The sequence below is a fragment of the Martes martes genome, assembly GCF_963455335.1.
Source record: "Martes martes genome assembly, chromosome: 16".
NCBI lineage: Eukaryota > Metazoa > Chordata > Mammalia > Carnivora > Mustelidae > Martes > Martes martes.
In genome coordinates, this window is record NC_137904.1 from 20,633,430 (window position 1) to 20,648,006 (window position 14,577).

At 41.0% G+C, this 14,577-nt stretch overlaps 1 protein-coding gene across 7 annotated transcripts in view; it reads left to right on the forward strand.

The window, feature by feature from the left end:
• Positions 1 to 14,577, forward strand: part of CRK (CRK proto-oncogene, adaptor protein) — a 36,264-nt gene that overhangs the window by 16,069 nt on the left and 5,618 nt on the right. For 2 of the 7 annotated variants that reach the window (XM_080827553.1, XM_080827548.1), the window contains exons 3-4: positions 8,190 to 8,222; positions 11,869 to 12,209. The exons of 1 other annotated variant lie outside the window; for it this stretch is intronic. In XM_080827553.1, coding sequence (XP_080683679.1) covers positions 8,190 to 8,197 — 8 coding nt within the window. In that variant the 3' untranslated portion in view covers positions 8,198 to 8,222; positions 11,869 to 12,209. Of the gene's footprint in view, positions 1 to 8,189; positions 11,531 to 11,868; positions 12,592 to 14,577 lie in introns of those variants that run through there. 4 more of the 7 variants (XM_080827549.1, XM_080827551.1, XM_080827547.1 and 1 more) reach the window with 4 other exon arrangements.

Genomic DNA, 14,577 nt, shown 5'->3' on the forward strand with positions numbered 1-14,577 from the left:
ATGAAATTTTTCTGCATTGGTACATTTGCTGTAACCACAGTCCCCCAGTAGAAAATAAGTTATTAGATATTTCCTTTTTGTCTACCCATCAGATTTCTGTAGTAGAGATGAAGGCTGTAAAAAGTAGGGATTGATTCCAGCTAACCAAAGGAGGGGTATTCCTCTGCCCACTATAGTTCTATGGGTCAGTCAGTCATTTCCGGGGGAGTGTAACTAAATCAGATACCATCTGTTCCATTCTGGAGTTCCCAAGATTTTAAACATGCAGATATGCTGAATGTTTTGAATAAGAGATACTGGAAATAACACTAGAATAGTGCAGAGGCAACTTTCATTTTTTGTTTAATGGCTCCTTAGGAGCTGGAATAGTACGAATCTTGTGAACTGCAGGTGTTAAACTTTTTTAATGCCTCTGTAGACTGTCCAGAACAATTACATTACTTTTAAATGCACTAATCAGATAACTTACATTCTTTGATTCAACCTGGCATTTTGCCTTTGAGAGACGATAAGACTTTAGAGTCATCATGGAGCTTCTCAGGTGTTCTTAGGCTTGAATCTGTTCCTCAACACAGATGGGAAAGGTTGTAAAGTGCTTTAGGTCCCTGATTATATGCATTAGCGGCTACATCAACTCTGTATCTTCTCATGTGGTACTTTATAAATCCCAAGTTGGTTAGGCCTTTTGACCTATGCATAGGAATTTGGAGTAAAGACCGCACTTTTCCCTTTGTTAGGAAAAAAAAAATGAGATTGGAAAGTATAAGAACACAAGTGGCAAGTTCTTCCTGTGTCAATTTGTCTTTTTCTGGAATTGTAGCTAAAGATTTCTGTATCATTCATTGAGAGAGATGTCTGCTTTTCCATCCTTGGACATTACCTTTATTTCAGCTCATGGAATCTCAATTGGAAAGTACCTTGGAGGTAAACTGACCTAGACTCTAGTTAAAGGCAGGCCTTCTGGTATCTTTTTTTTTTTTTTTTTTTTTAAGATTTTATCCATTTATTTGACAGAGATCACAAATAGGCAGAGAGGCAGGCAGAGAGAGAGGAGGAAGCAGGCTCCCTGCCGAGAGAGAGAGAGCCCAATGCGGGGCTCGATCCCAGGACCCTGGGATCATGACCTGAGCTGAAGGCAGAGGCTTTAACCCACTGAGCCACCCAGGCACCCGGCCTTCTGATATTTTCACAGATAATTTTTTTTAAAGATTTTTATTTATTTATTTGACAGAGATAGAGAGCCCAAGTAAACAGAGCAGCAGGCAGAGGGAGAGAGAGAAGCAGGCTCTCTGCTGAACAGGGAACCCAAAGTGGGGCTCAATCCCAGGATCCTGGAATCATGACCTGAGCCGAAGGCAGCCACTTAACCAACTGAGCCACCCAGGCACCCCTTCACGGATGATTTTTAAGCATTTGTTTGGAATTCTCTGCTTTTGGGGAACTTGCTATCAACACAGGAGTATAGTCCAGAGGTTCCAAACTTTCTTGATTCATAACACCTTTATTGTCTCAGTAATATTTCACAGTGTCCTAGGCCAAAAGAAATAGTTAACATTTGCACTGATTAGGTAGATAGGTATACAGATAAACAAATTAAATATTTATATCCTAATAACTTGGGACGCCATGTAGAAATCTCATGTAGAAATTGTCAGCTGCCTGGAGCTAATGGTTCACATGGCATGATATATGTCAAGTATTACTGTTTCCCTCAAAATTTTAAAGATTTCATGGCATCATCTGAATTTGCTGCAATGCCTCTGACACTGCAGTTTGGGAACTTTGAGTCAGGTTCATTGTGTTAGTTTAGCTGGAAATGTACCTAGTATATGTAGTTATCTCCCCAACTTGCACCAAGTGGATAGGGAACTTAGTTTTAGGCATTATTAACTATTGAGCTAGCGAAGATCTTTTCTTACCTGGACTAGAACTAGGTTGAGACCTATTTTCCAAGATTTACTGGGATGCTTTTTCTCTTCACCTGGAAGCCTACCAGGTAAATCTCAAAGACCTGCCACTTTCTACCAATACAGCCCATGCTTGTTTCAGTCTATTTCTGAGGCAAGTAAGTCATTAAAGCTGAATTGTTCTCATTTATTTCCATTCATTTGAAAGGCTATAGATGCACCCTAAATATTACCTATTCCTTACATCACGGATCTGCAAACTTTTTCAGTAAAGGACTTTACAGGCCATACAGTTTTTGTCACAACCACTCAACTGTCATTATAACAAAACAGACATAGACAAAACAACAAATGAGCTTGTTGTGTTCTAATAAAACTATTTACAAAAACAGACAGCCAGCTGGATTTGGCTCATGGGCCATAGTTTGTTGACCCTCTGTTTTAGATTGCTGTCATCTTCTTAACTTTTATTCTCCTTCAGCCAAATCTTGAAATATTAACTAAATGTGTTCTTGGTGTGTTTGAAAATGTTTCAGGGTAAGGTCTCTGTATTCCATCTCTCTCTGTGTGTTTTTCCTTGCTCTTTTTTTATGAATTTGTTTATGTTTCCTGTCCTGAGCTCATTGGAATCCTGCAGCAAGTCAGGATCAGAGGAACACTGGCAACTCTTAGATGGTAGGGACAGAAACTAGAGGGTAGTCACCTGGGGTTACACCAGCAAAGGAGGTCACACAGATCCCTAATGTCTCCTGTTTAATGACTGCCAAAAATGAATGCTGTTTGGGTTCCAATTTCATTCTCACCATCATGGAACCTTACTGGTGAATATCAATTGAGTAATCTTTGGCTCCTGAACCAATTGTAGATTTGATTACCTATGTACCAAGATTGTGATTTATTCTGGGAACTACTCAGAGCTAGGGAAGAAACCTGTTTTCATCAAGTTCCCTAGGAGTGAAAAAATGGAAGTACCAACATTCAGTCCTCTTTAGAGATGATGCCATGATTGACTTGCAGACTTCCTCCTAAGGATGTAATACAGGATCAGGAAGTGAGAAAATGACAGGATAATATCATAGTACCTCAGTGAAAGGGTCCTCACTGTCTCTTCTTTACAAGGTGGTAGTAGGGTCTGCCTCATAAAAAGAAAGTTTAACTGCCTTGTGCTTCAAATCCTTAATAAGGTCTTTCTTGTTCATTGATAGACAAATTAGGGTTTTTTTCCATCTATAACTTGAATTTTGAAATCCATAGTGTTAGAATTACAGTTACTACTATTACACTCACTACGGTACATTTGTTTGTAACTTGAGGTTATAGCATTTCTGGGGCAGATATTCCATTTTTCATTCTTCATCTTTGAAATAGTTTGCCAAGCTTCAAACCCATATATGTCCCCCTTCACCCACCCTGGTCTGGCCTTGGGAATTCTGTGTTACTGGGTTGTTGCCTACCTGGAGGAGGGGTGTGAATTCTCGCTTTGTTTCTGACTTGGAGAAAGAATTGCCCTGAGTGTAGTACCGTGTTTTCAGACTGCCCTGTCCCCTCCTGCACTTCCCCAACTAGTACCTGCCAGGCTTGACGGCCATTTATTCTTCCAAACCGTGGAAGCACTTAGGCCTCATGTGATCCAAGGATAGTCATGTTGCCTTTGGGATTTGTCTTTTCTTTTCCTTTTTTTTTTTTTAAGATTTTATTTATTTGTCAGAGAGAGAGTACACACAAGCAGGCAGAGAGGCAGGCAGAGGCAGCGAGAGAAGCAGGCTCCCTGCTGAGCAAGGAGCCCGATGTGGGACTTGATCCCAGGACCCTGGGATCATGACCTGAGCCGAAGGCAGCGGCTTAACCAACTGAGCCACCCAGGCGTACTCCCCCCTTTATTTTTTTTAAATAGATTTTATTTATTCATTTGACAGATAGCGATCACAAGTAGGCAGAAAGGCAGGCAGAAAGAGAGGAGGAAGCAGGCTCCCCACTGAGCAGAGAGCACGACATGGGGCTTGATCCCAGGACCCTGGGATCATGACCTGAGCCAAAGGCAGAGGCTTTAACCCACTGAGCCACCCAGGTGCCCCTGGGATTTGTCTTTTCTTGACTCCATGAGTCCCCATGTGCTTTTGAGTATTTCAAGAGAAAGACTCCAAAGGATACAAAGGGTTCTTTAATTTTAATAAGGTCTTCCTCGAAGTATTTGTACTTTAAGGCCACTTTGGATAGGTTAATTAGCCCAGTTGACAGCTTACAACTTTTCTCTTCTATCCATTTAAAAATCAGAATTTTTAAAAAGTTAGAATCATTTCAGAGTTATGGCATAGCCTTTGTTTTCACCCCCTGATGTTTGGGCCTCTCTGCCAAGAACCTAATCAACTGTAAGAAAAGATTTTGGATTTCAGAATACGGTGTGGTTTTCCTGAGCCTCTGTAGAGTAGAACCAAGAGACCATGTACATTAGAGATGGCTCTGATGTTATCCAAAGGTCTAATCTGTACAAAATCACCCCCTCCCCGCCAGTGACATCTTGCAGTGTAGGAACCCCTGTTGTTTCTCCCTTTGAACTTGGAAAGAACAAAAGTCTGAAGGCAAATCAGTAGGTTCCATCCTGCTTGTGGAGAAGCCTTGTGTGGTTCTGTGGTGCTGGTAACAGCAAGAGGCTAATCTCGTCCACATTTCAGCCTACTCCTCACTTCTTAGAGCTCTCTAGGATGCAATTTGAGATAGCATTTTAAATGCTTAAGAATAAAGACAATATAGCATTGAGAGAAAAGAAGTGTTTAAACCTTTACCCGATTTTGGTATCAAGTAGAATGGTGGGCTTAAGGATATATCCTAAAGAACCATCTTTCTCTTTTCTTTTTTTTTTTTTTTTTTAAGATTTATTTATTTATTTTAGAGAGAGCCCATGTGCATACATGTGAGCAGGGGGAGGGGTAGAGGGAGAAGGAGAGAATCTCCAGTAGACTCCCTGCTGAGCTTGGAGCCACACATGGGGTCAGTCCCACGACTCTGATATCATGACCTGATCTGAAATCAAGAGTTGGACGCTTAACTGACTAAGCCACCCAGGTGCCCCCTGAATACTCAGCTTCTAAAAATCACCTAGAAAATCTAGGTAAAATACAACAAATTTTTTTTCCTCTTTTCAGTTTTTTTATTTTTTAAAGATTTTATTTATTTATTTACAGACAGAGATCACAAGTAGGCAGAGAGGCAGGCAGAGAGAGAGGGGGAAGCAGGCTCCCCGCTGAGCAGACAGCCCAATGCAGGGCTCGATCCCAGGACCCTGAGATCATGACCTGAGCCAAAGGCAGAGGCTTAACCCACTGAGCCACCCAGGCGCCCTGTGATGTAAGTGTTTTAATGGAAAGTACAGGGACGCCTGCGTGGCTCAGTTGGTTAAGTGTCTGACTTTTGGTTTCAGCTCAAGTCATGGTCTCAGGGTTTTGAGATCAAGCTCTGCTTCGTGCTCCGTGCTCAGCAAGGAATCTGCTTGAGATTCTTTCCCTCTCCTTCCCCTTCTGCCTCTCCCCTTTGGGCACTCTCTTGCTCGCTCGCTCTCACTCTCTCTCTCAGATAAATATGTAAAAATATAAATATTAGCACAAATAAGTATTTTTTAAAAAACAAAATACAAATAAATACTAAAATGGGGAAAAGAAGTACTGCACTTCATGTAATTGACCTTAACATAGGAAGGGGCTAGCAGCGTGGTGACATTAATTCCAGCTGGGGTGTGTGGGGTGTAGGGGGTGTAGGGAGTGTGGGGGGTGTGGGTGTGGGGAGACAGTCAAGGATAGTTGACAGGTTAGAAACAAGGAAAATGCATTACAGAGTAGTCATGTTATCAGGTCGATGTTGTTCCTGGTACAACACTGAAAGAGTTTTTTTTAAAAGGGGGCGCCTGGGTGGCTCAGTGGGTTAAGCCTCTGCCTTCAGCTCAGGTCATGGTCTCAGGGTCCTGGGATCGAGCCCCACATTGGGCTCTCTGCTCAGCAGGGAGTGTGCTTCCCCATCTCTCTCTGCCTGCCTCTCTGTTACTTGAGATCGCTCTCTCTTAGTCAAATAAATAAACAAAATCTTTAAAAAAAAAAAAAAAAAGGAGCTGGTAAGATAAAGTCAGAACTCATGGGGTGCCTGACTGGCCCGGTACGTTGGTAGAGCATAACACTTGTGCTGGGGGTTGTGAGTTTGAGCCCCACATTGGGCATAGAGTTTACTTAAAAAAAGAAAAAAAAATAAGTCTGAGAACGAGAATTGGGGGTATAAGACGAACTTTCAGATTGTTTTTACTAGCTAGGATATTTTTGCTTTGAGGTCCTGGTCTTCCTCTCCCCAAAAGACTGGGAAGATCTTGACTTGTCATGGTTGACTTGCTTAGGTTTCAGGAACTTTGAATTAGAGGATTGCTGATAATAAAGAACCCTGGAGCTAGCAGCCTGTAGGGACTGGATGGGAATGCAGTATCATCCTTTCTTCTCCCCTTACCATGTCAGCCTTAATCTTCACAACATCAGCAGACTGAGCTGCTGCCTTTTCTCACTCTTCTTATCCCTTTTATGTCAGATATTCTCCAGTTTCTCTCTTCCTTTTCTCCTGTGACACCCACAACCACCTTAGGCTTCTGTGGTTTTCAGATAGTTCCTTAGGAAATTACAGACAGGTCAGTAGGCAAGCTGTTTGTCCTCTGAGTTATATCAAGCTAGTTTTTACAGAAGGCTCTGGTCCTAGACTGGAGTAAACTTTGGCCAGTAGTTGAAAGTTCTTGCTATGATAGAGCATAAATTATAAATTGGCTTTGGAGCTGATACTTCTGAGCTCAAATTCCAGCCCTGCTAGTGGCTGTGTGACCTCAGGTATGTCTGTAATTTCTCTGAACCTCGGTTTTTTCATCTATAAAATGAAAAAATTCGTGTCTTACAAGGATATTATAATGACTACAAAATAATTTATATAAAATATTCTGTACAGTAGGGGTACCTTACCGGCTCAATCAGTAGAGCATGCAATACTTGGTCTCTTGAGTTCTAGCCACACGTTGGGCATGGAGCCTACTTTAAAAAAAAAAAAAAATCCTTTACAGTCCTTAGTGCAAGTTCAGTAAGTAGTAGTTACTAACTTAATGAAACCAAATGAGTAATTATGCTTAGAAAGCTCTTGTAGGGGCGCCTGGGTGGCTCAGTCGTTATGTGTCTGTCTTCAGCTCAGGTCATGATCCCAGGGTCCTGGGATCGAGCCCCACATTGGGCTCACTGCTTCTCCCTCTCCCACTCCCCTTGCTTGTGTTACCTCTCTCGCAGTGTCTCTATCAAATAAATAAATAAATATTTAAAAAAAAAAAAAAAAGCTCTTGTAGCCTCAGAACTCAGATGTTGATGATCAAAGGATAAAGTTCTTTAGTCCAGTATCTCACCACTTATCTCACCATTGTTCAGTATTTTGCCATAAGATGTATACATTCATCAGACTGATTTTGTCTTAAGTTTATAAAATAGAGGTATATCCTAGATTGTCAAAACTTTATAGTTGGATGTTGTAAAGAAAAGCTTTTCATATATAAGCAAAAACATGATGTCTCCTTACTGTTAATGAATATGTACCAAGTGGCATTGAGGAAGCAACGAGGTCTGTTAGTACATGGAAGGGTGGGGGTGGGTAGCTGGCAGACAGTGGCCTGCCAAGTAGAGTTTGATGAAGAAGGTGGGGGGTTTTGGAGTTTTAGCCTGTACCTGCCCAGGTGGGAAAAGCTTTGCCTTGGTAGGAAGGTGAAAAGAACACTTCATTTTCTGAAACCAAGTGAAGTTGCATTCCATGATTACCTTCTGTCTGCAAGCAGTAGCAGGCAGTGATACATGTACACGGGTGGTTGGGGGATTGTGCTGCTGTCCTATGTCAGTGAGGGTAGGGGACCTCTTCTCCTGGGCCACAGGCTGTGGGGCAAGCAGGAACCTAAGGGTAGTGGGTACCAAGAAAAGGAATACTGGGTCATTCTAGTTGGGATTCCTCATCCAGAGATGATTAACATTTCCAAAAAAGTGTCATTTTCTAGGATCATTTCTATTTTCTGTACTTTCCGTTCTGCACTGTTGAAATCCCTTCTTCCTTATGCCTGCACTAACCACAAGTAATCAGTCTGGTGGCTGGGGCTTGGGAGGCAACAAATAGCCATTTCTGTAATGTCAGCCCTAGAGCAATCACGTGGGCAGGGTATGCCTAACCAGAGAATGGAGTTTTTCAGCTTGCATTCATAACTGGAAATAAAGTGCTTTCCTTATTCTCCTCCTGCAGGTCGGTGAGCTGGTAAAGGTTACGAAGATTAATGTGAGTGGTCAGTGGGAAGGGGAGTGTAATGGCAAACGAGGTCACTTCCCATTCACACATGTCCGTCTGCTGGATCAACAGAATCCTGATGAGGACTTCAGCTGAGTATAGCTCAACTAACAGTTTTGCTGACAGATGGGAACAATCTTTTTTTTTTTTTTTTTCCGATTGTCATCTATATAATTTTCTTACAGATGTCAAAGCAGTCTAGTTTATATAAGCATTCTGTTACCTGTGATCTTTTTTAGACTGAACTACATCTCTAGTCTCATTTACCATTTCAGGGTACGAAACTGGAGGGCTCGTGTGTTAACTTCTGAATTGGCAATTTTAGGTGGTAGCAGCCATGCCTGAGTGTATCAGAAGGGATGGATATTTTGCCTCCTTTCCCTCAGGTAGTGCAAATCAGCCTGTGGAAAACTGATGGACAGGAGAGGAATATTGCACGCTGCTTACCCTGACTTATTCAGTGGTTTTGTTTTCATTTTGAAATGATGCTATCGAATGGCAATAGACTGTTCCCTTCCACCCCCATGAAGTAATCTTGTATCAGGTGAATAGTAAGTACCCAGTGGGATTGCTTTTTCATTTATAGAACATGACCACTGTATGACTCATTCTGACAGTTCAAATCCTGAGATTTCTGAGGACACTACTAGAGGCATTTGTCTTCCTTTCTAGTCAATGCTTCGTACTTTTTCTTGGGATTCTTTAAATCCTTGTCATTCTTTTCCCCCAAACCTACCAATAGGTTCATTCTCAAGAAAAGTGTTTCTTTCCCTTCCAGATGACAAGCAGATGTGCAGAGCACTTTATTCAGTGCATAGCTTTAAGCCAGTATTGGATTCACTGAGTGGACACCCAAACTCCCAGCTTTCCACCTTCCCTCAAGGGGTCATAGTAGGTTCACACTGCTACCACAACTAAACAGACTCCTGGCTAATGGGATCCAGCAGGGCCATTTCTCCCAAGTGCCAGTATCCTGTTAGAGGACTCTGAAATTCTTAGCTTCTACTTGCTTAGAGTGGAAGGACCAATCACTTAGACTATTCCATAGATGGTTGTAGGGCCAAATTCTGCCCTTTGCTTTATATACAACTTGTATAAAATAAAAGTCAATTTAAATTTACATGAGTTTGGGGTAGGGTTAGTGCTTTGAAAAACATTTGAACCAATCATGAATTACTTACGTATTATTCATTTTACATGGCCAGAATAGTGCTTGAAGTGCATTTCATTATCAACTGCCTTCATTTTTGGCTCTTTTTCATTGTGTTCCAGTTCAGTTTACAAATCCTTTTAAGTATGGAATGGTGTATGTGGGGTCAGGTGCTCCCAAGAACAGACTTCTGAGACCAGAAATGATCTAGGCTATTTAGACTACAGTGTGAAACCTTCAGAGTTCGTTCCCAGTCTAGGAAGGCACTCACTGGTCTCTGGTGTGATATGACCCATGGAAACACCTTATATTTTGCTTTGGGCCTCATTTTAGAAAAGTAATGTATCTTTCTAATTGTTTTTACATAGGTTAATGATTAATATGCATTCTTTGAACATATACCAAATCATGGTATCCCAGTGACCAGCACAATGCTTGGCATAGTCGGTGTGCAGGTGTTTGTATGAGTGAATGAGGGGTATGCAAAAGCTCTTTATATGGCACAGGGAAGCCAGCTGACACAGGATTACATACCACAAGCAAACTAATGAGTTGACGCTAATTTAATGTATTTTTACCTCACACTAAGGTAATGCTTGATAAAGACATTAATATTCAACTTTTAAAAGTTAGCACAGTGCAATGCACATAGTGGGTGCTCAATATTAAATGAAAAGATTTGCAATACTAGACTTAATTCTCTCTGACTACTCTTAAATTTTCAGATAGGGCATAGATACTGTAAAATCCAAATCCAAATACACATTAAAAATCCCGTTTTCCTGAAAGTATGACATCTAAAGTACTTGTAGAAAAATTTCATCATAAACTGATTTGAATGTTTGTATTTTCTTTTGCCTTTGACTTTGATATTGGCTTGTAATGTCTCTTTTTATCATATGTAATATTAGTGGAACTTCAACTCTACCCAAATCATAAGAATTTTTCAATGATCAGTTGTCCGAAGCCATTATATGAACTGTTGGGTTGGATTTGGCTGGGTGTGGCCGTTGTTGGACCTTAAGATCAAAGGACTTCTAATTATCTTCCAAAAGCAAATGCTGGAATCCTATTCAAGTGCATATGTACATTGTCACAGAGCAAAGTAAACTGTAATTGGCTGCTATATTTTATATAATCACTTCTGCAAAACCCCAGTTTTTGGATACTAATATTTGCCATGGTTAATTCTTATTAATTTGTTGGAATTGTTTATTGTTAATAATGCAAATAGATAATTTTTAATTATCCTTAAGTAACATTTCACTATTAATGGAATGAAATGGATGGTAAGCAGACCAATTTGAAATAAAATATGAACATGTGCCATTGTATTATAACACTATACACTTTCTTGACAGTTAAATTTAAAAAAAAAAGTTTTTTTGTAGCATGTATTGTATATGTTTATAGTATATGTAGTAAATAAAAATATGGCCAAATGTTTGGCTTGGTGATCTTTTGAAGAAAGTAATCTTTGAATATTTTTCACAAAAGAGCTAAATCTTTTATGCTTAGGGATTAAGAGGTGTGTGCATTCAACAGCCTGCAAACAATCATATAATCAGATAAAGAAGCAATTATACATAATCTGTAGGTACTCCTTAAAGATGAGGTTAATCTTTGGTGATATTTTGAAGGGTCTCCAGAAATCGTGAAGTAAATTGATTTGAGATGAATGTAAGAATGATTTTGTAATGATCAAAAAGCTGGAATAATGTGGACTCAGAACATCAGATTTGTCCAGAAATAGTTATATGTGGGTGTAAAGAAAATAAGGATATGGTAGGGGGCTTTATAAAGCAAGTGAGAAATTTAGATGTTATATAATAGGTTTTCAGAATGTCATTGTTGATAATACAGTGTAATTTCTCCTTTTTTTATATAAGTAGCACATTTTCAGAATAGATAATTTAGTAAATAAAAGTTTAAACATTATGTTCTTCCCATCGTTTCTCAAAGCATGTAGAGACACACACATTGTGACACTATATGTACCTAAAAGGTTGACATTATATTCTAGTTTGTGTCCTACGGGTGGTGAAGTTTTAAAATGAAAAGGATAGGGGACCCTGGCTGGCTCAGTCAAACCATGCAATTCTTGACCGTGGGGTCTTGAATTCAAACCCCACCTTGGGCATAGATAATTACTTTTAAAAAATGAAATGAAAAGAATAAGCTTTGTCAGTTACTTATACAGTATTCTGCTTTGGCCCCAAAATAAAACATCTCATTACTGCTGTAGACATAGCAGATTGTCAACCCAGAGTTAAAGGAATCTCCTCCAAATAGAGCCAACTTTGGCATACACAAGCTTAACAGCAAGGTGATTTAAGTATGTTTCAACTTTTTATTGATGAAAATAAAGTGTTAAAATCTTGTTTTAATATGTTGAGTGTTGGGGTTCCTTCACATAACTTTGAATAATCGTACTGACTCTTGTATTTATGACTCTGATTTTCAGATTAAATTCTATTCCTCTTACAGATATGAAGAGAGAAGCCCCCTCCATAGAAGAAAACGTGAAAATAGGCCTCTTAAGTTTGGCAGGAGGAGGCTAAGTATTTGGACCTCTATTGCCTTGCATACCCTGAAGATAAAAAGAAATGGGTGGAGGGCAAACGAGAACTAACCATCAAGAAGTGAGGTTCAGGGGCACCTGAGTGGCTCAGTGTGTTAAACCTCTGCCTTCGGCTCAGGTCATAATCTCAGGGTCCTGGGATTGAGCCCCGCATCAGGCTCTCTGCTCAGTGGGGAGCCTGCTTCTCCGCCCCCCACCCCGCCTGTCTACTTGTGATCTCTTTCTCTGTCAAATAAATAAAATCTTTAAAAAAAAAAAAAGTGAGGTTCAGGGGCACCTGGGTGGCTCAGTCAGCTGAGCATCTGACTCGTAGTTTTGGCTTGGGTCATGATCTTGGAGTTGTGGGATTGAGCCCCACATCAGGCTCAGCACTCAGTGAGGAGTCTGCTTGAGATTCTTTCCCTCTCCCTCTGTCACCCCCTCAAATAAATAAATCTTGAAAAAAAAAAAAAAGTGGGGCACCTGGGAGGGTCAGTCCTTTGTGTCTGCCTTTGGCTTAGGTCATGGTCTCAGGGTCCTGGGATAGAGCCCTACATCGAGCTTCCTGCTCAGCAGGGGATCTGCTTCTTTCTGTTTCTCTTTCTCCCTCTTTATCCCCCTCTGCTCCTTCCCACTGCTTGTTCTCTCTCTTTCTCAAATAAATAAAATCTTTAAATAAAAAATGAAATTCATAAAAAGAGCCATGCTTGAGGGTCCTCTAGGAATAGAGGATGTAAGCAAACAAAAATGAGCACTCAGACTGGCTTTTAGTCAAGGGGACACTCCCAGTATTTCTGTGGTTGTCCTGATTTTCTTAGATTTGAGATCTGCATTAATCCTAAAAAAGAGCTCTAGCATATTGACTAAGTGGTCAAAGGTAAACTGACTTGGACAGATTTTTTCTGTCTTCCCACTTCAAATGGGGAAGACTTTGGACATTGAGCTTTCTGGGAATGGGAGGAAGAATAGTTGTGTATCAGACATGTGGAGATTGATTTGTTCAAAGCCTCTGTTTACTTGGGAAATTTTTACGGAGTTTCTAGCTTCATTTCAAGCTTGTGACCCAGGTGGGCTTCTCCAAGGTTCTGAGTACCTGCAAAGAAACTAGGAAAGTAGAACCCTGAGTTGAGATGTAAGATGGGCTTCTCCTCTCTTAAGCCAGGAAAGTCTGAGTGAAAATGAATTTGGTACTATATAAGGGTATAATACTGTTTGTTGGATACCTTTGGGCTGCCCTAGTATTCTCCATGATGCAGGATCGAGCTTCCTGGAGTTGCTGTGCTACTTGTGCAGGTTTTCATGCTCAGTGTTACCTCTCTCTTGCCCTGACTGCAGGGTTCCTATGAGTCCTTAACAGTTGGAAGCCCTAACAAAGTCTTGGCTGCCTTGGCTGGTGTTGCTACAGGGTCTAAAGATCACCTACCATAGGTGACAGCCATCTTGCCCTTACTCATCATTTTGAAATTCTTTGTTTTGAGAGAGTATCACATGAACCCAAGGGTACCTCTACTGCCAGAGAAAGGGGCTATTCTAAATATGAAGTATTTTAATAAGTATTCATCTGTTCTCACCAAAGGGAGAAATTGACCCCATATATTGCGGCTATTTATGGTTGGCTGGGTGCTTCTGTGACTAGTTTGACCAGGTTATGCAGTTCTAAGAGTGGTAGCTTCTACAGAATAGATCCTTGCCCTCGTGAATCTTATATTCTAGGAGTACCAGGACAAAAGCCACATCTTGTAACCCCCATGGGGGCCCCTGGTGACTCTGATAGTAAGTGTTCTGTCCAGGTCTCCAGACACACAGCTTGGTGGGCAGCAGCTTTTTGTGAGTAACCACTTGGAAAAGGCACCCCTTCCTCTATCTGGATGGGCTCATGGCTTAGCAAGTGCCAGTGAGAAAGTGATTCGGGTTACAACCCCTCTTGCCTACTACACGACAGCAAATAGCTTTGATTATTCTGTTCAGTGTTTCAGTTGCTTGCCCACTTACAGATGGGTCTCTCCCTTACATCCCCACCATTACCAAATTCTGTCAGCTCTGCCTTCAAAATACTCCCTTTGTGCCTCTTTTACAGTGACCCAAGCAGCCCTCTTTTGTGTGGACCACTGTGACAACTTCCTTCCTGGCCATTCACTTTCCCTTATCTGTACATTAGAGAGCAACCAGGATGGTCTTCCTTGGCAGACTTGATCATGGCATTCCCTTGCTTAAAAAATCCTTTAAGTGGTTCCTCTTAATCATAAAATACAATCTGCATTCCATAGAATGGCCTACATGGAAGTGCTCACCTTTTCCTCAGCCTTTCTTTTTCTCTGCTCCCGGCAGGCTTTCCTTGTAGCTTTTCAGATGAGGGGCACCTGGCTGGTTCTGCATGCAACTCTTGATCTTAGGGTCGTGAGTTCAAGCCCCATGTTGGGCACAGTGGTTACTAAAGGAGGGGAGCAAGTAAGCTCAGATGAAAAAGCCCCTGCCCATTCTAGGACCTCCCTCTCCCCAACTTTGATTTACCGTCTTGGTTCCAGCTTAAATGTCACTTCCTCAGAGATGTCTTCCTGAATCCCTCAATCTCATATCAGTCACATCATTTACCTTCATGGTGCTCATCTCATACTGTGATTATATATTTCTGTGGT